A 27,616-nucleotide genomic window follows, 5' to 3' on the forward strand; every position below is an offset into this window, starting at 1 on the left:
AGCACTGGTCTTGTAACTAAGGGTCACAAGTTCATTCTTCACTGGGCCCTCATTTCTCTGAGGTGCGCTGGACAAAGTGGCAACACTCATGTCTTCCTTACGGTCGACCAAGTTAAAGAATTTCATGTATGTTACATTCTAAATGTAGAATTACGTGACAATAATGGAACCGTTACCTTTTTACACTGAAGCTGAGCCGTAGCACTGCAATAGATCTCGCACGTGTGTCTGTAGTGTAGAGGCGGCCACTGATATCAGAGTCCAAACTAGGTCTTATGTGAATGACTATATACTTGTTTAATATAGTAACAGACTCTGGAAAAACAACCAACTGAAAAACCTCACAAAGATAAGCGTATACAGAGCCGTTGTCATACCCACACTCCTGTTCGGCTCCGAATCATGGGTCCTCTACCGGCACCACCTACGGCTCCTAGAACGCTTCCACCAGCGTTGTCTCTGCTCCATCCTCAACATCCATTGGAGCGCTTACACCCCTAACGTCGAAGTACTCGAGATGGCAGAGGTCGACAGCATCGAGTCCACGCTGCTGAAGATCCAGCTGCGCTGGATGGGTCACGTCTCCAGAATGGAGGACCATCGCCTTCCCAAGATCGTGTTATATGGCGAGCTCTCCACTGGCCACCGTGACAGAGGTGCACCAAAGAAAAGGTACAAGGACTGCCTAAAGAAATCTCTTGGTGCCTGCCACATTGACCACCGCCAGTGGGCTGATAACGCCTCAAACCGTGCATCTTGGCGCCTCACAGTTTGGCGGGCAGCAACCTCCTTTGAAGATGACCGCAGAGCCCACCTCACTGACAAAAGGCAAAGGAGGAAAAACCCAACACCCAACCCCAACCAACCAATTTTCCCTTGCAACCGCTGCAATCGTGTCTGCCTGTCCCTCATCGGACTTGTCAGCCACAAACGAGCCTGCAGCTGACGTGGACTTTTTACCCCCTCCATAAATCTTCGTCCGCGAAGCCAAGCCAAAGAATAGTAACAGAGTACTATTTGACATTCTCCCCGGTTTGTCTCCTGTATGTTAATTAAAGTTACGTGATTGTAACACTCTGTGAATCCACCAAACCTGATACTCTTCCCAATATGACATGCAGACTGTAGTGTAATATTACAAGAATGCTCTTGTAATATTATTTCATCACCATGCATAAACTGGAGAAATTAGTACAAATTGCCTGTAAATATGAAATATGATTGTGATTTCAGTCGTAACCTTTATGATCATCAATATTTTCATTACTGAACTTCATTTCTGCTCTGATTTAATATTGCAAAGGACAGATTTTTTTTGTGGGAAATAAAAAAATATTTTACTTATAATTAAGACACCACAATGCTACTGTAACCATACAGATTCTCTTACCTTCACATTGGGAGTGTAAAGATTTCGTAAGGATGCAAATGCAGCAGACAATCCATCACTGCTATAACTCATCCAAAGGGCTTGAAGGACACTTGAAGATATGCCTGTCTTTTTGCTCAGACCCTTAAAAAAAACACATTTAAAACATGATCACTGGTTTCAAAAATCAGATTTAATACGTATTATTGAAATTCTTAAAATACTTTAAACTATGCTTATTTAAGATCCATCTTCCCTATTAGCTGTGAATAAAATCAATTCCGGTTGTGATTTAGTTTGGGTTAAGAAAATGAGAATCCTGTTTTTATCTTTAATGGAATTTAAGATGGATCTGGCATGAAAGGAGCAATGTCATGTAATGTCAAAAGCTGGCACCAAGAGGGAAGGTTGGATAAATGGAGATCATCAAGCTTGAACAGGATGAGATTGCAATAATTAGCGCAGTAATTTCATACCTTGCAGATCAGATCCTTAATCCCATTCTGACATGAACATAATTTTTTAAATTATTTCAATGGTTTTCAATCTGCCCCCCTAAATTCACATACCACTTTAAGCAATCCCTATGCCATAAGTGCTCTGTGATTAGTAAGGGATTAGTTAAGATAGTATGTGAGTGAAAAGAAAAAGATTTGAAAAACAGTGTCTTAATCGTACCTAATTGACTCATTATGTGCCCAGTTTCCTAACTCCAAAGGAAATGGGCCAATGACAAATTTACTCAAGCCAAATATTTCAGTAATAAATGGGTCAAGAGCAGTGGTTCTCAACCTTCTATTTCCACTCACCTTCCACCTTAAGCAATCCCTTACCAATCACAGAGTACGTATGGCATAGAGATTGCTCAAGGTGGAATGTGAGTTTTTGGGGGGAAGTTTGAAAACTACTGAATTATCTGAATCAGAATCTCTTATCTCATTATCTTTACAAAACTGTGCAAGCAGCTCTGCATACAAATTATGGTGAACAGGAGATAGTTTTGGGCTACCTTCTCAAGTCATCTTATTGTGGGTAACAAATGCTAGCCTCATCAGCAACGCCTAAGGATCAGTCCAATTTGGGTAAATGCACAAACCTATTGAAAATCCAAATCTGTGTTCTTTGAAATCTACTTATGATATTTGAAATTAATTAATTTTAAGGGCCTTCTCCCACTAATAGCAGCAAGAAAATGCAGCTGGGTCACCTACGATGATGTGCAATTTGCTGTTGCTTTGGGTTGGTTCCTTCAATACAGACTATTGGTTGTTCTCAAACAGCTTTGGCCCAGTAACAGTTAAAACACAAATGTCCTCTTTTTCCATACAAGTGCATTACCAGTGTTTTTCAATTATTTCCATTCTTGTCATGCTCTAATTATTTTCCATGGGTAGAGTACCTAAAAGAATATGACATGGTCAATCTTTTGCTTTTAGTGAAATATAAAAGTCTGTAGACACTGTGATTGTAGAAAGAACTCTGTTGGTCTTTTCAGTATCCATAAATTGAAAAAATATATTCCCGATGTTTCAGGCCTGAGCCCTTCTTCAGGGAAGAAGCAGAATGAGCCAGAAGCAGGCAATCTCAGAAAGTCTCAGAATTCAGACAGTGCTGGCTGGGGGAGGAATCCAGACCAACAAAAGGTGTTAATTGGATATGATGAGGGAGGAGGTAAGAATTTATCATGTTTGTGTGAAAGGAGACCAGGGAAGGGAAAGATAGAGCTGGGGGGTGGGGGAAGGTGACAGGGAGGAAGAGGATTTTAACAAAAGCCAGAGAAGACAATATTAATGCCATTTGGTTGGAGGGTGCCCAGTCAGAAGATGAGGTGTTGTTTCTTCAATTTTCAGTTGGTCTCAGCCTGGCAGTGCATGTGAACATGGACATACAGGTCAGCAAGGGAATGGGGTGGGGAATTGAAATGGGTGACCATTGGGAGATCCACACTATTGCGGCGGATAGAGCCGAGGTGCTCAACAAAGCGATCACTCAGTCTGCGTCCAGTCTCTCTGATGTAGAGGAGACCTTTTGCATTTGATTTGTTCATAACTACAGCCATTTATTCGGTCAGTTTTTAAAAATTTTCTTGACTCTTGGATATTGAAAGTATCAAATTTACCTAAAATTTATTTATTTATTTACAACACAGTAGAAGCTAATTCCAGCCACTTAAACCCATGCTGCTCAATTACACCCAAATTAACCTACAACCCTATACATTTTTGAGGGTGGGAGGAAACCAGAGCACCCGGAGAATGCACAAACTCCTTACAAACAACGCTAGGCTTCCTTGCACTACATTTTCCAATAAAAAGTGAGAAATCAGAGATAACAACATTCAAACTCCTTGTATGTATTTTGTGGTCTAAATGCTGCAGATGTTACATAAGAAAATTTACTCGGAGAAGTAGGCCAATTGAGTATACTCCACCATTCTAATCATGAGCTGATCCATCTTCCCACTCAGAACCACTCCCTAGCTTTCTCCCATAACCCTTGATGCCCTGACTAATCAAATAGATGATCTCTGCCTTAAATACACCCAACGACATCACTTCCACAGCCGCCTGTGGCAACAAGTTCTACAGGCCCTCGAAGCTCTGACTAAAGAAATTTTTCCGCATCTGTTTTAAATTGACACCCTTTTATCATTAAGTTATGCCCTCTTGTCCTCTAATCCCCTACCATGGGACATATTCTTGGTACATCTACTCTGTTCAGGCCTTTCAGTATTCAAAATGCATCTGAGGTTCCCCTGCATCTTTCTGTACTCCGAGTACAGTCCAAAAGCCATCAATCATTCCTCATATGCTAATCCTTTCATTCCTGGTATCATTCTAGTAAATCTTCTCTAAACACCCAATGCCAGCACGCCTTTTCTCAAATAAGGCACCCAAAACTGCACGCAGAACTCCAAGTGAAGCCTCACCAGTGCTTTATAGTCTCAACACTATATCTCAGCTCTTATATGCTATTCCTCAAGAAATGAATGCCAACGTTGCATTCATCTTCTTCATCAACAAATCAACCTGGAAGGTCAACTTTTAGGGTATCCTGAACAAGGACTCCCAAGTCGCTTTGCACCGTGGGAATTTTGCACCACCTGCCCTATCATGGAATCATCTGCAAATTTAGCCACAAAGCCATAATTCCATTTACAGCCCCAAATCTGCAGACTTTCCTGTTTGATTCCATTAGGCAAATTAAAAATCAGTTATGTTGATTTCAAAGGAAAAAAATACTTATATCGCAAGTACTCTAACACACCTGTCTAATCAGTCCATACTCTGTGGGCTTTTGATTTGCTCATTTTCAAGGGGGAGATCTCTATTACTATAAAAATTCATTTCAGAAAATATCTCAAATCAACAATTCTTTTCCTGTATAGCCATGGGAAACATGCAAATTAGTTAACCCCAGCAAATAAGGTATGCACTGAGAAATACATTATACTCCAAACATCTAATAGCTACTCAGTCATTAATCCAGAGCTTGAGCTGGAGGTCCAGAGTGCTGGCTGTGAACTTTGCCTGGGATGGAATTAGGAAGAACAGTGGTTTTCAAACTGGCTCCCCCCCCCCTTAAATTCACACTCCCTATGCCATAAATGCTCTGTGATTAGTAAGGGATCGCTTAAGGAGATATGTGAGTGGAAAGAAAAAGTTTGAAAACCACTGTTTTAATCATACCCAATTGACTCGTTATGTGCAGTTTCATTACTCCAAAGGAAATGGGCCAATGACAATTTTCTCAGGAAAAATATTTCAGTAACATTTGGTTCTAGAGCAGTGGTTCTCAACCTTGTTTCCCCACTCACATACCACCTTAAGGAATCTCTTACTAATCACGAGCATTTATAGCATAGGGGATGAGAGTTTGGGGGGGCCGTTTGAAAACCACTGTTCTAAATTAACAAGTAATCTGACAATGAGGCATCGGTTGAGAATATGGGCACAATTTAGAAAATGTTCTGGAATCCATAGTTTTTCTCTTCCCAGTCCTATATAGTCAATCACTTTTTTTTTAAACTTTCTTTGTCAGATATAGGTTTTAGAGAGTGGCGTACACAGGTATCAAAAATTTTAAAGATCTTTTTATTCAAGATAATTTTGCTTCTTTTGAAAAACTGATGGCAAAATTTCAATTACCCATCATTTTTTCAGATATCTACAGGTCAGACATTTTGTTCAGTCCAAGCTCTCTGATTTTCCACAGATTTCTGAAACAAACATTCTTGATTTGACTGTATTTTCTCATAGAGGTTCAATATCAATTATTTATAATAATTTGATGGACTTCAGAATAGCTTCACTAGTTAAGATCAAGAGTGATTGGGAGCATGACTTGAATTTGCCACTTCTCAATGAGGACTGGGATATTGTTCTAAATTTGATTAATGAGTCCTTCTTTTGTAACAATTCAAAGTGATGCATTGAGTACATATTTCAAAAGTTAAACTGTCTCACTTTTATTCTGATATTGATCCACTATGTGACAAGTGTAAAATTTTTGAGGCTTCATTGATACATATGTTTTGGCTTACCCTAGTTTAGAAAATGTTTGTAAAAATTATTTTCAAACTTCATCCGTCATTTATAGGGTCAAATTAGAACCCTGCCCTTTAATTGCTTTATTTGGTTTTTCTCAAGAAGAGGATTTACTATTGACTCCATCTTAGAAGTAAATTTTAGCTTTTATCTCATTGATGAAATGGAAAGACAGTACCCCATCTACTCATATTCAATGGTGACAGGCGGTCATATAGAAAAAAAATCAGATACAATGTTAAAGATATAAAAGTGAATTTTTACAAAACATGGGAGCTCATTAATGGATTATTATTATAATTTAAAGAATTAGAGTACTTCGATGCTCCTGAGAAGCGTTGTCTGGTTTCCAAATTTCATCATTTGTTTCCTACGTATATTAGATATGTAAGTTAACCTTGTTTAGAGGGAGGGGTTAAAAAGATTTTTTTAAATACTTTAAAATTTTTTAAATGAAAATGTTTGGAGTAATATCCAATAGTTTGGAAAGTCTGCAGTCCGGTGCCAAAGTCCAGAGGGTACCAAATGGTTTTACTCTATGCAATTCTTTTTGAATAATCTGACTGTATATTTAGGATTCTACAACTCCAAACAAATACAGTACCTTTAAACAACAGATTTTCCTTTTTTGTTTTCTAGATGTTTAAAGTACATCAAGTAATAATTTCAACCATTTTTAAAACAATTTCATTTAATGTGAATTAACATGATTCTAAAATTACCTTAAAAATATGTGCTTTCAGTATGTGATGGCCAAATTCTACAGTCTGTTGTCGATTTAGTTTTCTTTCTTGGCGAGAAAGCATGAATGCCAAAAGTGCATGCCCACTCCTATGAAATAATAGGATTTTAGACCATAAAAGTTTAAATATTGTAAAACAATTAGTAATAGTTAATAGCTATTCAGAACAGGGTATTCTAGCTCAAACAATACCATGCCATGATGAGTCAGTCACTGGAGGCATCTTGTGTTGGAGGCAGTACTTGAAAGAGATATACTACAGTATTAATTTTCTTCCTACTCTGCTCCTCAAAAGGACAGATTTTAAACAAATTTAATTTTCCTTAAGATTTAAACCTGACTGGAGTCAGGTTCCTCTGGATTTACCATCTTTCATGCCTTTGAGTAAAAGAAAAAATATCTGCTGGAGGAACTTAATGAGTGGAGCAGCATCAGTGGAAGAAAAATAGTAAAAATTTAGGCTGGAAACAAGATTGTGCATAGACAGGGGATAATGAGGACAGGGCCCTGTAGGGGACTGGTGAACCAGGGAGGGGTGAACGATTACAGACAAATGAGGATGCCAAGTAGTACAAAGACAGATGATGGACTGGTGAAGGTCAAAGGGAGGGAAAGGCAAGAGAAAAATGTGAGGTCGAGGAAGATGGAGAGAAAAATGTCAGGTGGAGGAAGATGGAGAGAAAAATGTCACGTGGAGGAAGATGTAGAGAAAAATGTTGGGTGGAGGAAGATCAATCATACAGGGCGAAGCTGGAGCAGCTAGATGGAAGCTAATCGGTAGAAAATAAAGGCTAGCAATATTGGAATTGAATAAGTAGAGAATTGTAATATCATGGAAGCTATTGGGGACATGTGAAAGACAGTTAGGACCAGGCGGAACTGGGGGAAGATTTTTAAGTTATGTGTGGGTAGAAGAGGATAGAATCAGAACTGAGCAGAATTGGGGGGGGGGGGGAAGAAGAGAGAAGAACATGTATACTGTAAGAGAAAGGGAACTCATTTTCCAAGTTGGAAAATTCAATGCCATGTCATTGGGTAGCAGACTAACTAGGCAGAATATGAAGTATTGTTGCTCTATTTTCCAATGTGCTTTGCTCTGGCAGTGGAGAAGGCAAAGGGTGGACAGAATGGTGTGGATTGGGAAGAAGAGTCAAAAAGGTATACTGTATAACCAAGAGGTCAGGATGGCTATTGAAGACAGAGGATTTGCAAAACAGTTGCCAAGTCTGGTCTCACTGATGTAGAGGAGGTGACGTCAGGAAGATTAAATACTGTGGATGAGGTTGAAGGAGGGACATGTGTATCTTTGTCTCACCTGAAAAGGTTATTTAGGTCTATGGATAGTGTTGAGGGGGGAGGAATAAGAACACGTATTGTGCATCCTGCAGTTTCAGGTGAAAGTACCCTGGGTCACAGATGGAGTGACCCCTGCAGAAGCTGTAAAGGATGGGTAGGGGATAGATGTGGTTGGTGGTGGGGCCTAGTTGTCAGAAACTATGAAGGATGATGCGCTGAACGTGAAAGCTGTTGGGGTGAAAGGGGAAGACAAAGGTCCCATCACTTTTTTTTTGGGGGGGAGGTGAGTGAAGGAAAATGCTTTACTAACCACACTGGAGAGATACCCATATTGCGCAAAGAAGGAGAACATTTTGAGAGCCTTAAAGTAGAAGACCCCACCTGGAGAGCAAAGTCAGAGAAACTTGGTGATATCATACAGAAGACAGAGTAGGAAGAGGTGTAGTCTAGGTAGCTGTGGGAGTCATCGAGTTTGCAGTAAATATCAATACATATCTCATTTCCTGAGATGGAGAGACTTATCTAGAGATAGATAGAAATGTCATAAAGTGTTCTCCTCACTCTTCTTGCCATTTCTTGATTTTAGATAGTTAGTTCATTCTTTTTTAAACTTGTGTGTTTTGAATATTTACCCAAAATCTAGAATAGTAATAACAAATTAATCTTTTGAGGCAAGGTTGGTCATTAATGGAAACTTAATCTCATCAAAAATTGCTTGTCAATAATTGAAATTGTGTATCATGTTTTAAAATGCAAAATAATGACAGATGAGTAAAAAGCAATGATGGTATTTGATGTTCCAAGAACCAAAGGTTGTTGAATTCTGAGTTCTTCTAAATAGTGCAACTGTGCTAATTCTGCAAAGTATCGGACTCTTTTTCCTCAGATCTTCAGGAGCAAGATTTCATTCCATATCCTCGCACTTCCACATATTGGGACTCCAATTTATGAACCCAACTGTTTCACCCATACTCCCAGAACAGGTGATGAAAGACTAAAACCACTAAACCAGTGTTCCCAAAATTGCACTTGGGAAGACTCCTACACATTGGCATTTCAGACCCCTTAATAAAGGTGCTGATCCCTGTGGCTCCTTTGAAGCAGAAAATACATCCTTCTTTTTCCAGTACTTCCAATCCAGGCATTCGATAACATTCTACACAGCAGGCTGCTCTGGAAGGTTAGATGGCGTGTGATCCGAGGTGAGATACTAGATTGGATAGAAAATTAGCTCCATGGAAAAAAACAGGGGGTTAATGGTAAAAGTTTTTTTGGACTGAAGGCATGTAACTAGTAATATGACCCAGGGTTCGGTCCTGGGCCCATTGGTGCTTGTCATCTATATCAATGATTTAGATGAAAATGTACATGGTATTATTTGCAAGTTTGCGAACGACACTAAAATGGCTAGTATGGTAGATAATCAAGACAGTTCGCAAAAATTGCAGCAGGATCTTGACCTGAGCAGGTGGGCAGAAGAATGGTTGATGGAATTTAATACAGAGAAAGAAGAATGTTGCATTTTGGGAGGTCTAACAAGGGTAGGGTCTAACAAGGGTAGGGCCCACACGTAAAGGGCAATGATCTAGGGAGTGTTGTAGAGCAGAAGGATCTAGAAGTATATGTACATATTACCTTGAGAGTGAAATCACAGGTAGATAGTGTGGTCAAAAAGGCCATTGGCATATTGGCCTTCAGATGTACAGGACATTGATGAGGTCCAATTAGAATACCTTGTTCAGTTTTAGTCATCATTCTATAGGAAATATTTGTCAAGCTGGAAAGGGTGCAGAGAAGATTTGCAAGGATGTTACCAGTACTTGCGGGCCTGAGCCACAGGGAGAGGATGAGCAGGGTAAGGCTTTATTCCTTGGAACATGGGATCACCTGTCAGTTATTCCAATTTTCCTATCCATCCAAGTACACGAACCCCATCCCCAACCACTTTCAACACTTTCCGAATTCAGACTAAGGATCTTTAGCCCATAATATTTATTTTTCAATTAATGTTGCTTATGTATTTCCTGCAATATTTTTATTTCAGATTTCCAGCATCTGAAGTTTTGATTTTCAACCTTTCTTAAATATGTCACATTTGTTGACCTGGCAAAAATCTGTGTTAATTAAAACTGTGTTTGGAACGAAGGTGAATTTGGTTGAAGTAAGTAGACAAAAGTGAACAAAGCAAATTTAATCTATATAGACAATTTCAAAGTTCACCTCCTTATATACTAACCTTGGGTCACAAAGAAAATCCATTTTTTCACCATCTGTTCTCCAAACCAGCCACTCTCTAAATGATGGATGGCAAAACATTCGTGTTTTGTCCCTTCGTTTGATCAGAAAACATGAAAGGCCATCCATTCTCTGCTGGAAATCCTCCCAATCCAATTCACTCTTCAGAAACCCAGCATTTATTGTTTGGAAAATTTGCTCATCAGTCAATGGATGAAGAGATGCCAAAGCCACATTTAACACAGGAAGGGCTCTTTCAAAGGAAGTTTGTGTTAGAAACTTCATGTTGCATTGCAGAAGGTACAATTCTGACAGGGAAACAGGCACAACCTTGTAGCTTGTACTCTTAATAACGAGGTGACCTTTTTCAAACAAATCTAAGGTCAGCTTCAAATACAGATAAGATCCTTGGCTTCGCATGGTAAGATGATTGGTAACTTTGCTAACTGTGATGGTATCAGCTTTTCCACTCAAAGTGATATTATTGAGTATGTTATGACTATTATTAATCCTATGATGGATGAATGAATTCAGATCTCCATTAATATCTTCATTCTCTGGAAAATCATCTAGAGAAATTTTGAAGAATGGAAGAAGGCGTGCAATATCCTGTAAGAAACAACGTTTTTGTTAAATGAGGAGGCAAATGGAAATCAAAATAAATATATCAAACCTCTAACTTCTGTACAATTGCAAAATCATTTATGTAGTACATTTCATTTTGTTTATCATAGTTAATAAACTTGTTCCAATTATAGCTCCAAAACAGGTATAGAAATTTGAGAATGCACTTATAGGATCACAAATTTACAAACAAGCATTTCAAAAATGCTAAGCAGAACATTACACCAAACAATTTTATCTCAAAGGTATTGTAAGTTTATGACCTGTGTAGCAACTGGCTATCTAGTTTTTCCAACAGGGTGTATTTTTAGGATCCCATCATAGTCTGAATTCCGTCAAATATACAAATTCTTTAAATTTTTGGGACACAAAGCAGCAGGATTTATTTCCCTTTGAATGATTTGTATTGAAACAGGCCTCATATCACACATTTCTTTACAACCAAAGTATTCATCAAATGTTTAAGTAGACAAATGGTGACAAAGAGCACATAAAGTAACTTCATAAAAAGCAATGAAAGTAACCTGTTCATATTCTCGGAGCTGATTTAGGATATACATGTTCAACAGAACACTGGGAGAAATGCCAATCAATTTTTTTTTTTCAATACTATTATGGTATTAAAGTGAATGAGACATCTGAATCATCTTACTCCAAGAATTACCTCCATTAATTTAGTATTCCCTAAATAACATATTGTAATAACAAATGTTATTCTATACAAGTCCTAGGAGTATACATCAGAACCTGCAAGCTTTTAACTAAAGAGTTCACTATTACCAGTCCAGACTGAAACTTTAAATTATAAATTGAAAATACCCAGATGCAAAGGGACTTGGGAGTCCTCATGCAGGATAGCCTTAAAGTAAACTTACATGTTGAGTCAGTGGTGAAGACAAATGCAATGCGCTTCCAGAGGAATAGAATGCAAGAGCAGGGATGTGATGTTGAGGCACTGGTGATACCTCACAGTTCATTGTGAACAGTTTTGGACTCCTCATTTAAGAAAGGATATACTGACTTTGGAGAGGGTTTAGAGGACGTTCAAGAAGTTGACTCAGGGAATGAAAGTATTATGAAATGAGGATCATTTGACAGCTCTTGGCCTGTATTCATTGGAATATAGAAGGGGGGGGGGGGGAGGAAGGAAACATCTCATTGAAACATTTCAAGTGTTGAAAGGCATGGACAGAGTAGATATTGAAAAAGTTGTTTCCCTTAGTGGGAGGATCTAGGACAAGAGGGTAAAATTTCAGGATTGAAGGGCACTTAGATCAGAGATACAGAGGAATTTCTTTTGCCAGAGGGTGGTAAATCTGTGGAATTTGTTGCCACAGGCAGTTGTAGAGGTCAGGCCATTGGGAAAGATTCTTGAGTAGCTCATGATTAAATATCAGAGTGGATTCGATGGGTTGAATAGCCTATTTCTGCTCCTATGTCTTATGGTCCTATATTTATTCTAATGTTTGAATTCTTGTGAATTTCTATGCATTTTAAGTTTTAGTACTGTAGGCTTGTAATAATAAATACTGCATAGGCAAATAATATTTTAAAAGGGAGGCATATATTGGAAATAAAAACAGTTTATGAACTCTCCTTGAAATCTCACTGTTGTAAGATGTTGATGTGCAAAGCTCTGTTCACTTTCCCATTGCTACTCTAAAGGAACATTTCATAATTAGCCAGTGTTTTTTTTAGCCAGTCAGAGTACTTGCATTTAAAGAAGCCTTTCGAAGAAATATTGCCTTCTGAGACTTGCATTTCTCTCAATCTTTTTCTCCTCCAGCACCCGTCAGATAATGTCACTACTAACAGAAAGTCCAAGTGTGGCTGCTGCAGTTTCTTTACAAATACTCTTTCTGACACCTATTCCTTATAGAAAGTGGCAAGGAGAAATCTTTAATGCTCTCATTGAAGTTTCCTACATTCTGAATGATACTCCACCACCCTTCTTACAGCAAATTCATTCCTTAAATGGCATCCAGAAGGACAGAAATATTTGAGATTTTGGGCATGACTTCAATTCTGTCATTATCCTATTGATGCCAAATTATGGGTCTCTGCATACTGAACTTTAAACAGCATTTTTAGCTACAATTTTAAAATGGTTGCATTAAAGGAGATCAAAATTTGCTGTTCCTCTCACACCCACCAAAGCAACCATTACAAATGCAATGAAGGAACTCAGCAGGTCCAGCAGCATTGGTGGGAGGGGGGGGAAGAAAGAGAATGGGAAAGGTGGCAACTTTTTGACGTTTTGAGTCAAAACTATTCAACAAGACCAAAGCCCTTCATGAAGAAAACTTCACTCTCCTCTAACGGTGCTGATTTCTTCTAGCAGTTTTTTTTTGCCTCATATCCCAGCAACTGAAGTCCCTGGTGTTTTAAAAAATTTTACACATACAACATGCTAACAGGCCATTTCACCTCACAAATCTGTGCTGCCCAATTAACCTACAACCCCCGGTACATTTTCAAACAGTGGGATTAAACCAGAGACCCCAGGAAAACCCATGAAGACACAAACTCCTTACAGACGGCACAGGCTTCAAACCCTGGCGTTGCACAAACCGCTACACCAACCGGGACTCCATTATAATCATATTGCTGCTTTTAAAAAAAGGATTGGTAGACTATTGGATTAGATTGTTCTATTATTCATTTATTGTTAAGTCACAGTGGTGAAGAACCTCTACAAAGAAAAATGCAGCCTAATCTCAAGCGTATGTAAACACCTCCTTGCTGACGTACAATAACATCTTCATCCTTCATATCAGTCTACTAATCATTTTTATTCCCAGAAACCCCAGAGTAAACAGTCATGAAAGAAAAGATGATTAACAGTGCTTCTTTCAAGGCAGGAGAACAGACTTCCCCTACACAGAATGAAAGAAATGATCGTGCCAAATCTAAACAAACATACTTGCTGAATTTGAAACAGGTTGCTTCTTATTGTTGATCTGCAGTTATCTCTTATTCATTAATCTATGCACAAACTTTAATTGGATGTACAAATCTATATTTATTAGCTGGTAGCAAGATATACATCCCAAGAACATGAAGCCAAATGATTAAGTGGCCCTCAAGATTCTGTTCTAATCTCCATATACCCACAGGAAATAACGGCTTATTTGTAAGATACACAGATATATTGTTTAATCAATATCTTAAAATATGACAATTAGGGCATTCGTCCCATTGAATCTACCCCACCAATTCATCATGGGTGATTTACCATCCTTTTTAACCCCATTCCTCTTCCTTCTTCCCATAATCTTCAATTCATCTTTGAATCAAGAACTTATCTACATCTGTCTTAAATGCATCCAATGATTTAAGCATTGATTTCCATAAATTCAACATTCTCTGAATATATAAATTCCTCCTCATCTCTGTTCTAAACATTAAAGTTATTTTTCCTCAGAGAGAGTGTTATGTATATATTACAAATAATTAAAAAGTTATGGAGGAATCTATTACACAACCTCACATTAATAGAACAAATTTTGAACTGAGGTTCAATCAATCTCTAATTACCATGTAAAGAGGAGGAAATCAGCAGTTCTGGTCTCCAGATATGTTGGCTTTGGAGGCGATTCTGTAGTGGAGAGGGTTAGCTTAAGAGATGACAGGGAATCAACTGGGACCAAATTCGCTGGAATTCAGAAAAATGAAAACCACTGGTATGTGAGATTGGAACAAGAAGATATAGCCTCAAGATTCAGGATTGAGGTGAAGAGGAACTACTTTTTCCATAAATGGTTATATGTGTAGTGAATCTATAGAATTGTCTGCCATAGCAAGCAGAGAATGTAGCTTCCCCTCTACCATCAACTCAGCCCTTACCCGGCTCCTCCATTTCCTGCTCATCTGCTCTGGCCCCCTCTGCCCCTAGATGCAACAAAAACAGAACCCCTCCCCATCCTCAACCACTACCCTCTGCAATTTCAGTTACCTACAATGTGATCCCAGCATCAGACATCCCCTCTCCTTCCATAGAGGCCGCTCCCTTAGACTCCTTCATCCACTCCTCGCCCCCTTGGCACCTACCCTGTGACCACAGGAAGTGCCACACTTGCGCCCAGACCTCTTTCACCACCATTTGGGGCCCCAAACGGTCCTTCTCAGTGAAACAGCACTTCACTTATGAATCTGTAAGAGTCAACTACTGCATCTGGTGCTCCATTTGTGCACTTCCCTACATCTGAGAGACTGGAGAGAGATTGGGAGATGGCTTCATTGAGCATCCTTACTCTGTCCGTATAAATGACAGGTATCTCCCAGTGGCCAACTATTTCAATTCTGAGCCCCACTCCTGTGCCGATATGTCTGTCCATGGCCTCATGCACTGCCAAACCAAGGCCACCCGTAAATTGGAGGAACGACAACTAATATTTCATCTGAGCACTGTCCATACTTTCATGTTTTACTCCTCTTCTCAAGCCAAAACCTTTTGCACTCATTTCTCCAAGTCAAATTTGGAAATATATTATTTTACCTTAGTTAGAGGGAGAAATCCCCTACTTAAAGCACTGAAAGATCATCTTTAACCAGCATACATTAATAACTACCAGTAATCCTCATCAAGATTTTCTCAAATTAGTGATGAGCTGTGAATGCTCGTTTTAACAGCGAAATCCACAAACCATGAATGAATTTTAAAAATCTTCTGCTAATGCTTTACGAATCTATTTATTTTATGAAATACCAAAACAGTTATTAGCAAACACAATAAAGATAATCAAAGGCTTTGTTAAAATTGAACAATGCCATTCAATCACCATTCTAAAATAAAATATTCAATCGATATTCTAATACAGTACAACTCTGATTACCAGATTCTCCAAAATCCTCAATTATCCAAATTTTTTTCAGAATTTCAGATAAATGAGGATATCTAAAACAAATCAGAAATCCTCATTTATCTGAAAATTTTTCACAGCCGAACTGACTGCAGGAGCGGGGACTCCGGGCTCCCAGAGGCAGCCAGAATTTTTTTTTTTGGTGAAAATTAAACATTATTTTAATGCTTAAAAACCCTCCCCTTGCTGTTTGTTATTGTTTAAAAGCTGTTACAAGTGATTTGCTGTTGCTCCTGGGATATTTTTTTTAAATGACCAGTTGATATTTTTTTTTAATGACCAGTTCTCCGAGAAAAAAAAATGTTTATCGATATCATTTTGTATAAATTGGAGTTGTACTATATAACCAACATAGATTAATGTCCACTGGAAACATTCTAACCTACATATTTAATTGTAACTTTTATCAAGTATTTCCATAAGGTAGTCAGAGGATACAATAATGTTGAAAGTACTTCTGTGAAACTTTTTGTCACCAATTTGAACTTAATTTGCAATAGAAAAGTGGTAGTTTTTACAGAGCCAATTCTTTTTATAATTAATATATTTTGCACAAATTGACATTTTCTTCCAGTGTACACATGAAAAAAAAAAGAAATTTAAATGTTAACAATAATAAATTGAACAGTGTGGCAGCACAAATCCTCATGGCGAACCAGCTTCGCTTGTATTGCCACGTGGCGGGGCAGCCATGGGGAAATGGCGTCGTCAGAGGTTTCTCTCCGACTCCAACATCCCTTCCAGCGCCCACCCTGGGCAGCGATTTATGATGTCACAATGCACCAGGTGACTGAGCTCATGCTGCCCTTAAAGGGACGGGCTGAATTTGAATAAAAACCTTTGTTATCAACCCTCAACGTGGTAGCTGTGTTTCTTCCACTGTTCACACCGCCACAACAGTTTACTAAATTTCTAAATCAACATCAAATAAACTATAATTTATAATTACAGCATCCTCCTATTAGAAATGTACCATCAAGATGTATCGTTGCATACTGAGGAATTAAAGATATATGAAATTACCAAGACTTAAGTGATGGGAACATATTTGAGCTTCCCAAGTTGAGGTTGGAACGGCATTTTGCCAGCTTCTGCTAATTACATCACCTCATGCTCTATTAAACAAGATCACATACTGAATGACACTTAAACAATTTGCAATATTGGGAAGTAACAGAAATTCTTTCAACAAAATTGCTGAGAGCAATTAAGCCAAATTTACCAGCCAAATAATGTTATAAACAGTTGAATTGCTCAGGTTTCCAGCCATTTGGCTTTCGACCAATAAATTCATTTTCATGCCAGAAAAATAAACCATAGACTGTGGAACTGTTTCCTCTTCATTGCTCTGTCTGATTAGATTACAGAGTTGTTATTTTGAGGATTAAAAAAATGATAACCTTACATTTACTTTCCTAGCTTTATATCTGTGCATTTTTTATTGCAAATGCTGCCACAATTGTTGAAACTATGCAGCTATTTCAATACATCTTTATCTTTATTTACAATTTTGATATCCAACATGAAATGACCTATGCAGTAATTTTCTACAGAATGGCTTGCAGCGTAGACCTTTTAGTTTTTGTAATTCATGGCAAATTATTAAAAAACCATCTAAATTGTGACACGTGTGTGTGTCCGCGCACGAGAATGAGAAAATGTGGAACATTAAATTTTGTGAATAATATACTAAAGTTTACAATATGTTGGTTTTCAGAGACTCATGAATGCAAGTCAAAAATCAGTACCTGTAGATTGGTCCTTACAGTAACAATCAGCTTCAGCCAAGATGGAAATCTAGAAATTATTTTAATGATAAAAGATGCAATTGTGTCACCATAATCAGGTTTGTGGAATTCAGCCTCATTTAAACCATCCACTAAAATAATATAGTCCTCTGCAGAGATCTTCTTTTCTGAAGGACAAATATAAAATTGAGAAACAACTGTTACTCCAATTTTTCTTTCATTCATTATTTTACATTTCTTTTGTACTTGATGACAATTTTCAGTTCCAGTAACTTTGCCAGGGCAATGTAATTGAACAGTACATAGTGCTGATCTCTACTTCAGATATTGCGTGCACGATGAACATTCTCCCTGTAACTTTGCAGGATTTCCCTGGATACTCCAATTTCCTTCCACAAACCAAAAAAAGTGTGCTGGTAGATTAAATGACTTCTGTAGATTGTCCCTGGCGCAGGTATAGTTAGGGAAGAAACGACAGGCACATTGACAAGGAATAGATTATCGCAATATTAACGAAGTAATGTGACTGGAAGAAACATTCTGAAAGCTAGCAAAGACTCAAGAAGCTAAATAGCCCCCTGCATTTCAAGAAAGCATGAGATAAAAATATGCACAAATCTATCTTAGCATATCCTAGGAAATGCCCATCCATTACATTTAATTTTTAGCACATGCAATTATATTTTTAAATAAAAAAATTTAACTAAAAAAATGGCAGCGCTGCCTGATCTACTATAATAGCAACGCTACCGCTGGTGCTGTCTCAGGAAAGCTGAGAGCAAAGACATATTGCTGATCCGAAGCGTTCAACCATCCAGTCCTAATGCCAAGGCCTCCATACAGCCTTTTAATGGCCTGCTAAAGGAGCTGATGATGTTTTACTTTAAAACCACTGCAGTCACATATATATGTGGGTCAGGAGTAGAGCCAGTTGCCGCTGGTGACGTATCCAGGGCGACATGCAAAAGAAGTAATGCGTATGCATGGGTCAGAACGAAGGAGTGTGTACACCGTGATGGGTCATGCACACGTGCAGGGTCACAGGAAGAGCAAATTAGGAGTGTCGTGGTCATCTGCTTGGCGGAGAGCCAATGAAAGGGGCAGAGGGGCTTTGCTGAATAGTGTTTTATGGGAAGAAGAGTTGTGTCTTGAGAGAATAAAGAAGGCTGACACCATTTTTGTGTTGAAGAATGAGTAAGTGTGTCCTTTTAATTCTGCGTCTAATTGTATAACTTAGATTTCTACAAAACCTTACAACCATGGGGTCTGTTTCCAAGATGGTGGTGCCTGAGCTCGGCAGTGGCCACAAAGAGTTGCAGTCTCCAGGGGAGCTATGAACTGGCACAAGGCACCAGAAACAGGGAGAACACTCCTCCCCTCCACAAATGAGATGGAGAAGCAGAGGAGTCAATCCTCCAGTAGAGTGACCATGGAGACCCACACAGGCTGCAGATGACTTGAAATTGGGGGACCAGCACAGGCTGCAGAAGACTGGCTCATGGGAACCAGAAATTGGAACCGCGATTCAAAAAGGCCTAAGGGTAAAGGCTCCTGAAGGGCCACGTGTGCTGAAGGCTTCCTGATTCTGTCACAGGTTTGAATTTGGAGCTTGGGTTCCCGATGGATCGGATAGGAGTCTGTGCAGCTGCAGAGGCTGCAGGAGCATTGAGGCTAATCCAAGGACACTCAGTGACTCTGAAGGGACTCTCTTTTTCTTCTCTTTCTCTCTTAATGCAAGGGGCAGGCAAGCAGAAGGCAATTTTGTGTAATGATATTTTGTTCTGTACAATGACATAACAATAAAGGAATCTTACTTCTTCTTAGATATCCTCCTTTCACAAAGATTCAAGAAAACTTTATACATTTTGCAAACCATCAGTCTAAGAGAACTTACCCTTAATCAGGTTTGCAAGCGGTTCCAAAATACCCCTCTGAAATGCAGCAATTGGATCTTGTACACAAGAACGCAGACTGAGTACACTCTGAAGATGTGATTCCTTCAGCAGCAAATCTCTGAAGGCTGTTAGTTGAGGAGCACGACAAAGTAAAGCTGCTATACTGTGGACAAATTCTGGTACAAGGCAAGTGTAAGTATTGTCAGCTTGACAGTAGTGATAGGCAACAACCTGTTTTTAAAAATAAAATGATATTTTAAGTTTCCTGCATTGTTGACTCATTGCAAATGAGTTCTGCATTTTTAAATTCACATTCATTTTACAATTGTGTTTGCATCCAATTCCCATGTTGCTTCAGACAATGCTTTCTTTGATTCTCCTGCTTCAAATCTTACTGCATCTAATGATCTTTATCTCTTTTTCGGTCTTTGATAGCCAAGAATTATTATGCATAAAAGTGTGAGCCTGTAAAGGCAAGAGCAATATGCATAACCAAACAGGCAACCAGGGGATCAGTCAAAAATGATTGCGTTAATGAGCATACCAGATAGTTGGGAAGCATTGATGCTTGACATTTGGAGCCAGGAAGATAGAAGAGTGGAAAACAACCAGCCCATGAAATTTCAAAAACAAGTGGCCCATGAAATTTAAAAACAAGGAAACACTTAGCTAATCTTTCAATTACTAGAATTGAAAAAAAAATCCATAATAATTGACGTACACTTTCTGGCAGTCAAAATCAACTCTGCATCTAGGACATTGCAGCCTGAAAAATATTTAAAAGCTTACAAGATAACATTGGCAAGCAACAATCCCCAACCTAACTTAACAAGTCAACAAAACTTTTCAATCAACAAATCTGCCTTGCATTACTATCTGAAAACTGACTCCATAGTACTCAGAACCACTACTGTCATCATGCTAACTCTTGGCAGCTGAGGAAAAATAGAACAGTATTTTAAGCATAAAATTAGTGATGTTTAGACTGAGTACGTCAGCTAGCCCACTTAGAGAATTCAACCTCAAAAGTTGCTTTCATCAGTAGAAATGAAAAAACTTCAAGTAACCAAATATAAAGCAAACAATTCCATTTACAAGACACATACAAGATTATGGGCAACCTCTTAAAATCCAGCACAGGTTATACCTCTTTAATCTGGCGATGTTGTGACCTGGCCATTGCCAGACCACAGAAAATGCCAGAAGACAGAAATTGATCCCAAAGAGAACCCCTTATGTAAGCATATCAAAGCTTAAAACAGGAAATAATAGTGGAACAGCACAACTAATGTAGCGGTTCGTGCAATGCCTTGACAGCACCAGCAATCAGGACCGGGGTTCGAGACTCACGCTGTCTATAAGGAGTTTGTATAAGTATGTGCTGCTTAACATCCATATGTTCTGTGAAATTGGGCATTTTGCGATGTGGACACCATATTATACTATATGGGAGAATGTAGTGTACCTATAAATTTTTGTGAGTGGGGATCAGTGTTGGCACAAATGCCGGACTGTGAAGAGAGGGCGGGGCAGTGAGATTAGCATGGGGACCAACACAGATGTGAGGAGAGATCGGGGAAGTCAGATCAATCAGGGGACCAACACGGGGCTTTGGGGAGAGAGCAGGGCAGTCAGATTAGGTGGGACTGATACAGGGCCGCGGGAAAAGCACGGGGCAATCGGATCAGTTGGGGTATACAGTATATAATTTCCTATAATTAGCAATTGCTTTTTCTAAATTGCTGCAGACTTGCTCGTGATAATTGAATTATAGGACCGCGGATGTATATGCAGTCAGATGTTGCTTCAACGGACGTTAAGCAGTGCATACCTAAATGTGCTGGACCATGGGAATTTCCGGACCACTGAGCGCTGGAAAAAGAAGTACAATGTATTTTTTTTGCTAAATCCATCAAATTAGAATTTTTAATACAGGAACCATAGCTGTTTTGAGCTACAAATCTGTAGCAAATGAAACACTGGACCTTTTGTGGATAGCTTTGTCACTTATAAACCAACTGAAATTTTATCCATAGAATTGTGAAGAGACATAAATCAATGCCATACAGAGTAAATGATGCATTTTAAAATGTGTTTAAACATTCAAGTGCAAGGAACCAAAAGGCTGAGATTTGGGTGGAGGTTTATGGACCATAAATGTTGACAGAGTTAATGGGTTATAGATTTGTTTGTTATCACTATGGAAATGGAATCAGCTACTACTACTAAATGAATCAAACTGGTCAAGTAATCCCTTCAACATAGCTTTTATTATTATTTTGCCTCTTCACCCATGTGCATACAAATCTTAAAAAATTAAATGTAAAATAGAGAAAAATCAATTATATTACCGTAACAAAATTACTCTCCTTTTAGAAAATATAAACATTGCTTGCAGCTAACTCTCAAGGATGCACAATATTCTGAACCACTTTAACTACCAGTACATAATTTTCCTTACAATAGTAATTCATTCCTACTTTCACTGAGTTCAGGGTGTTGGCACAAGAATGGACCATTGTTTATAACATCATTTTGTTATTAGAGAAAACCCACTGGAGAATTAATACATCATTATTTGCTAATCAATTCACTGTGCTTGCAAGAAAGATGTGAAATGGGGGGGGGGGGTGGTTTGAGGGGGATAGAACCAAACACATGTTAAGTGACATCCTTCCCATGTCACATGAAAGGATAAATCTTCAACACAGGTAAGAATTCAATTCCAAGGATGAGCACACAGGCAAACATAGGGCTGGTAACCAAGTCATTAGCTGGGGATTTTAAACAACAATTACAGATATTCTCCGACTTCTGAGCTTTGCGACTTATGCACATATGACTGAATTTTTTTTGAAAATATAAAGAATTTTTAAAAAATTTACACAGATTGTTGTATTTTACCAACTATAACAGAGATGCAAGGCATGTAAGAGCCAAAATGTGTGTATTTACCTTATTAGTCTGTGTCCAGGGGTCCATAGGCTGGGTGCAGCCATCTTGGTTCCTGTGCGCATGCATGAGCCTTCGGTTGGTGCATGCACAGTGGGTTCATGTATTGGAGTTCGATTGACGTATGAGTGGTGGGTTTGCTTATTGGAGTTCAATTGGTGCAAGCGCGAGTTAGGGGCATGAATTCAATATCGTTAGGGATTAACTCTCATGCATTCAAGAACCAAACTCCAATGCGCGAACCCATCGTGCATGTGCCAACCGAAGGCTCGCAGATGCGCACAGGAGTCAAGATGGCCACTCGCAGTCTACGGACCCTGACTAACAAGGTAAGCATGGGCCAACGGTTTCAGAAATTGCAGAGGCATGAGTAGAAGAGTAATACCACTGAAGTGAATAGAGCTGGTCATCCTGATCTCAGGGTCATATATTACAGAAAAGTTACAACAAGCATGGACCAGTTTCAGGTTTTTATTTAATAGGGGTGTGGTTATTAGAATGTAGTCAGCCATTGAGGAATATAGTTGCCTTTGGTTCCCAACATGAACAGCCTCTGGGGAGGCGGGTAGCAGTTAGCATAACACTATTATACTGTCAGCGATCTGGGTTCAAATCCATAAGTAGTTTATACTTAGTCTGTGACCTGCATGGATTTTCCCTGGGTGATCCAGTTTCCTCCCACCTTACAAAACATTACGGGGTTGGAAGGTTAATAAGGCAGCATGTGTTTCGATAGCCAGAATCGGCTTCTACCATGTTGTAAATAAATTTAATTTATTCCTTGTGTATAGGTTGCAGATGGGCTAAGCAAGGTAGAACTTCAATTACATAATATGAACAGAAAATGCCAGATACTCAGCATGCTAGTCAGTGGCGAGAAAAAGATACAATTTTTTCAGATCAATGAACCGACAGCAGGTTTATGGGGGAGGTAGTTGGATTGATTATATCCTAGTCTACGCCAGCGTGAGTTGATAGCACTAGAAAAGGATGCAAGTTTCCTGGAACAATTGAGTATTGAGCTTAAATTTTTAGCTGAAGCTATAGCCATTAAGATTCATTACTTTTGGATACATCAATAAAGCATTGGAAATTATATGAGAAATTTACAAAAAAAACACAAGAATTTAAGAGGGCTTGGAATGGGCTCGATAAGATTGCCAAACAAAAAATAATTTAAGGGCAATGTGGCTTATCAAAAGCAGGGATGGGCAAGAAGAAGCCAAGTCTAAGAGAAGTTGGAAGATCCAGAGGTGCAGAGAAAGACATCTTAAAATCAAAGTCTATGGTGTGAAGAGCAGCACAGATTTTTTTTTAAAATATGCAGTCAGATAAGATCTTGGGCTTTAACCATCCAAATATACGGATTTATGAAAATGAATAAAAATGGGGTTCCCTATACAATGGCTCTATACAAAATAGATTAAAAGAATATAACCAAGTAGAGTGAAGTTACAAAATGAGAACTGGCCAACTGCATGCAGGTTTCTGTTTACACTGCTGGTTTAAAAATAGATTCTGATCATTGTATTTATCTGAAAGTACCTGGTGACTGGTTTCTAATGACCCTAACCCACATATATTTGTGTAATAGTTGAACTTTGTGGACCAATTTTTAGGGTAAAATTTAGAGGGTTGACTATTACATGCATACTACTTTTGACTGCAGTAAGTACCTGTGTCATTCAAGGCGTCGGGAGTTCAGATGGGTGGGCAGCTGGCCGAGACCGGGTGGCAAGTCCGCGTTCATTGCGTTGGGAGCTCCCATGGGCGGGCGGCCTGGGCTTAGGCAAGAGTCTGCTATTGAAGTGTCAGGAGCTAGGGTGGGATGGCAGCCTGGCCTAAAAGTAGGGGGCGGGGTCCACTTTTACACACAATATATAAATAATACCAGATTTTTGGGCCAAAAATAGGGGGTCGACTTTTACATGTTATCGACTATTACATGAGTATCTACAGTACTAATTATTTGAAATGCTTATTATTGTGCCATAGACTATTATTCTGAGGAAAAAACACCTTGGTTTTTATTATGCTATTTTATTCATAGTCTTGCATACAATTAAAAATTAATTGTGGAAAAATTCAGGATACCCAATTCATGATCAATGTGAATTACAGCTAAGAGTGACAGAGCTCTTCAGCATGGAAACAGTCCTTGCCTATCCAAATCCTGTCCCTCAGGTACTGGAGGGGATTCTGACTACATAGATCTAAAGCTCACCATTCTGAAAACAAGTGCAAATCAAAAGCCAGGTTCTGTAAATTAGGGGCCTGATCATCCAAACTATGTCCATCACATCTAAAAGGCTTAACCCAGCAGCATGATGGAAACTTCTCCATTTGCAGCTGCAACATATCTCAAGAGGCTAAACAACATCCAAGACAAAGCTACCCACTTACATGTTGCTCATCTACCATCTTAAACATTCACTTGACAGCAGCATGTCCCATGAACAAAATGCTCTGCAGGTATTCACTTAAGATGCACAGACAGCATCTCCCAAACCTGGAAATCCATATTCATATTTTTCAATTTTCATTGTAAATGGGATGGAGTCAAGAATTGTATTTCCCTTTAAAAAAAAAAAAAAAAAATGTTGAAATCGGAAAAAAAAAAGAATTGTATTTCCCTGAATGCTGGTAGAGAAAATACAATTCAATAAAAGGAATATTTCACATCCAATCAAAGTATGCCAACAGCCAGAAAAATTACAGAAACTTACTGTATCCTAGGTTCTTTTTCTCCTTGCTCAGAACAAAAATAGATAAAATTGTACAATACCACTCTCAAACTATTTCAATAGTTCTGGAAACTCATAATCGTCATAAGTACATGCCTTCTTTCAGAAAAGAACAGCAAGCAACAACATCAACATTAGCAACAAAGTTGCAGTTTACCTGTGCTGCAAGTCTCTTCAATGCTTCTTCCCTTTGTATTTGTAGTTCAAGTTTTCCAGAATAACTCTCACTGCTCAATGTGTCAGTACAATAAAAGGGAGAAGAGATTTTTTGGAGTGGCTGATTCAACAAAAGTTCCTGATGTGGGTCTGCACCTGTTAACAAAGTCATTGAATTGTAATTTTTTTTTTAAAAAGTTCAATATTTAATCAATATCCACTACGTGCCTCATTGATTCCTCAAATAAAAGTCATTAAAGCGTTATCATGTCTTTCAAAGTTCAAAATTTAGATTTATTGTCAGAGTGCACACATGCCATTATATACAATCCTGAGATTCTTCTTCCTGTAGGCTAGGTAGAATTTCTACTTTCAGATTTCAAATTTATTATCAGAGTAGACATTACATCACATACAATCCTGAGATTCTTTTTCCTGCAGGCGAGGCAGAATTACCACTTATTGGTAATGCAAAAATGTACACATATAAACAACTGACTATGCAATACAGAGGTGGGGGGGAAAACCAATTAAAGTGTACAAGAGTCCTTAAGTTAGTCCATAATTGAGTTTACTGTTGAGGAGTCTGATGGTAGCAGTGAGAACAGAACTTGAGCTGGGTGGTATGGATCCTTCATGATTGCTGCTGCTCTCTGATGGCAGCATTCCCCATAAATGTTCTCGATGGTGGGGAGGGTTTTGCCTGTGATGTCCTAGGCTACGTTCACTACCTTTTGCAAGCTTTACGCTCAGGGGTATTGGTCTCTGCGTACCAGATGATAATGCATCCAGTCAGCACACTTTCCACCACACATCTATAGAAATTTGCCAGTGTTTCCGATGTCATACCAAATCTCCTATACTCCAGAGGAAGTAGAGATGTTGACATGCTTTCTTCATGATGCCATTAGTGTGTTGGGTGCAAGAAAAATCCTCTGAGATAGTGACTTATTAGTAGAGCAAAAAATTGTTTTCAAAAATAAATTAGTGTACAAAAAGGAGAAATGTAAACAAAGAAGTAAGTGCAAACAAACTGACTATGCAATCACAAAATGTTCAATAATAAATAATTTGCAAAGTAAGAGTCCTTAAATGAGTCTCCAATAGAGTGTTGTTTAAGAGTCTGATGGTGGAGCAGTAGCAACTATTCCTGAACTTGATTGTACAAGTCTGATTGCACCAATACCTCTTTCCTGATGGCACCAATGAGAACAGAGCTTGTCCTGGATGGTGTGAATCCCTGATTGCTGCTGCTCTCTGATGGAAGAGTTCAATGTAGATTTTCTCAATGGTGGGATAGTTTGCTTATGATGTACTGGGCTGTGTCCACTACATTTTGCAGGGGTTTCTGCTCAGTGGGTATTGGTGCCCCATTACCAGACCCATGAAGCAGATGGTCAGCACATTTTCCACCACACAGTTTTCCAAAGTTTTCAACATCATACCAACCTGCCTCAAATTCTTGAGAAAGAAGAAATGCTGATGTGCTTTCTTCATAATTACATTCTTGTTTTGCGTGCAGGAAAGGTCCTCCAAAACATTTTTTTTAAAAATATTTTATTTAAGAATTTTAAAACCACATCCATGCTTACATATTCAATAAAGATATATTAAAAAAAAATAAAGTATATATGTGGTATATTTTAAAAAAAGCCCATCCCTCCCACCCACCAACCTTAGGCTAAATATAGAAAGAAAAGAAAAAAGAAAAAAAGCAACTAGGAGAGTGCCAAAAAGAATTATTATTCTCAATACAAACAATAATGGAGTTAAGTTACCAATGGAACGGCCCTTCAAGAGTCCCTTACACCTTCAAACCAATATAATGTAAATATGGGGTCCATATTTTCAAGAAAAAAATGCAATTTATTACATAAATTATGTTATTTTCTCAAGTGGAATACCAGAACACAATTCAGCATGCCACCTCTCCATCCCTAAATCCATATCTGATTTCCAAGTAATAGGTCGGCCAAAATATTGACTCCCAGGAATCTAAATGTCCTTACCCTCTCCTCCCCTGATCATACACCTCTGGATTTCCCCTCATAATCCATAGTCCATAATCAGATCCTTGGTTTTGGTCACAAAGCAAAAGATCCAGGCATCAAAATGTCACTAGCATATGTCCCCAAGTTCTGAACAATCACCAATTAATATGAGCACATTTCATATTTTAAACTAAATGATCCAGACATGTTGAAAAACAAAAATTTGTCAGAAATTATTATATTAATCATCTCGCAACCTGGGTTTTGCTGAGAAGGATCCCTATCTGTTCTTCCTGCTATCTTTACTGCCCTGTACTTACCTGTTTCTGACCCATAAAACTGGCCAATAGAATCCCGCTCTGCTTATCTGGTCTTCATGATACCAGCATCTTTCTCAAATATACATCAGATCATGTGGGCAAGGCAAAAAAAAATTGTTGGAAAAAAAAACCTTT

The 27,616-nt window shown here is 38.6% G+C and overlaps 1 protein-coding gene across 3 annotated transcripts in view; it reads right to left on the bottom strand.

Annotated features, from left to right (window-relative positions):
• tanc1a (tetratricopeptide repeat, ankyrin repeat and coiled-coil containing 1a) overlaps window positions 1-27,616 on the bottom strand; it is a 124,720-nt gene that overhangs the window by 47,862 nt on the left and 49,242 nt on the right. For all 3 annotated transcript variants that reach the window (XM_069935444.1, XM_069935443.1, XM_069935445.1), the window contains 6 exons: window positions 25,172-25,326; window positions 19,318-19,549; window positions 17,424-17,590; window positions 10,191-10,798; window positions 6,639-6,747; window positions 1,391-1,513 (listed from right to left, as the gene is read on the bottom strand). In XM_069935444.1, the coding sequence (XP_069791545.1) occupies window positions 1,391-1,513; window positions 6,639-6,747; window positions 10,191-10,798; window positions 17,424-17,590; window positions 19,318-19,549; window positions 25,172-25,326 (1,394 nt within the window). The remainder of the gene's footprint in view (window positions 1-1,390; window positions 1,514-6,638; window positions 6,748-10,190; window positions 10,799-17,423; window positions 17,591-19,317; window positions 19,550-25,171; window positions 25,327-27,616) is intronic.

The sequence above is a fragment of the Narcine bancroftii genome, chromosome 4 (genome assembly GCF_036971445.1).
Source record: "Narcine bancroftii isolate sNarBan1 chromosome 4, sNarBan1.hap1, whole genome shotgun sequence".
NCBI classification, from domain to species: Eukaryota; Metazoa; Chordata; class Chondrichthyes; order Torpediniformes; family Narcinidae; genus Narcine; species Narcine bancroftii.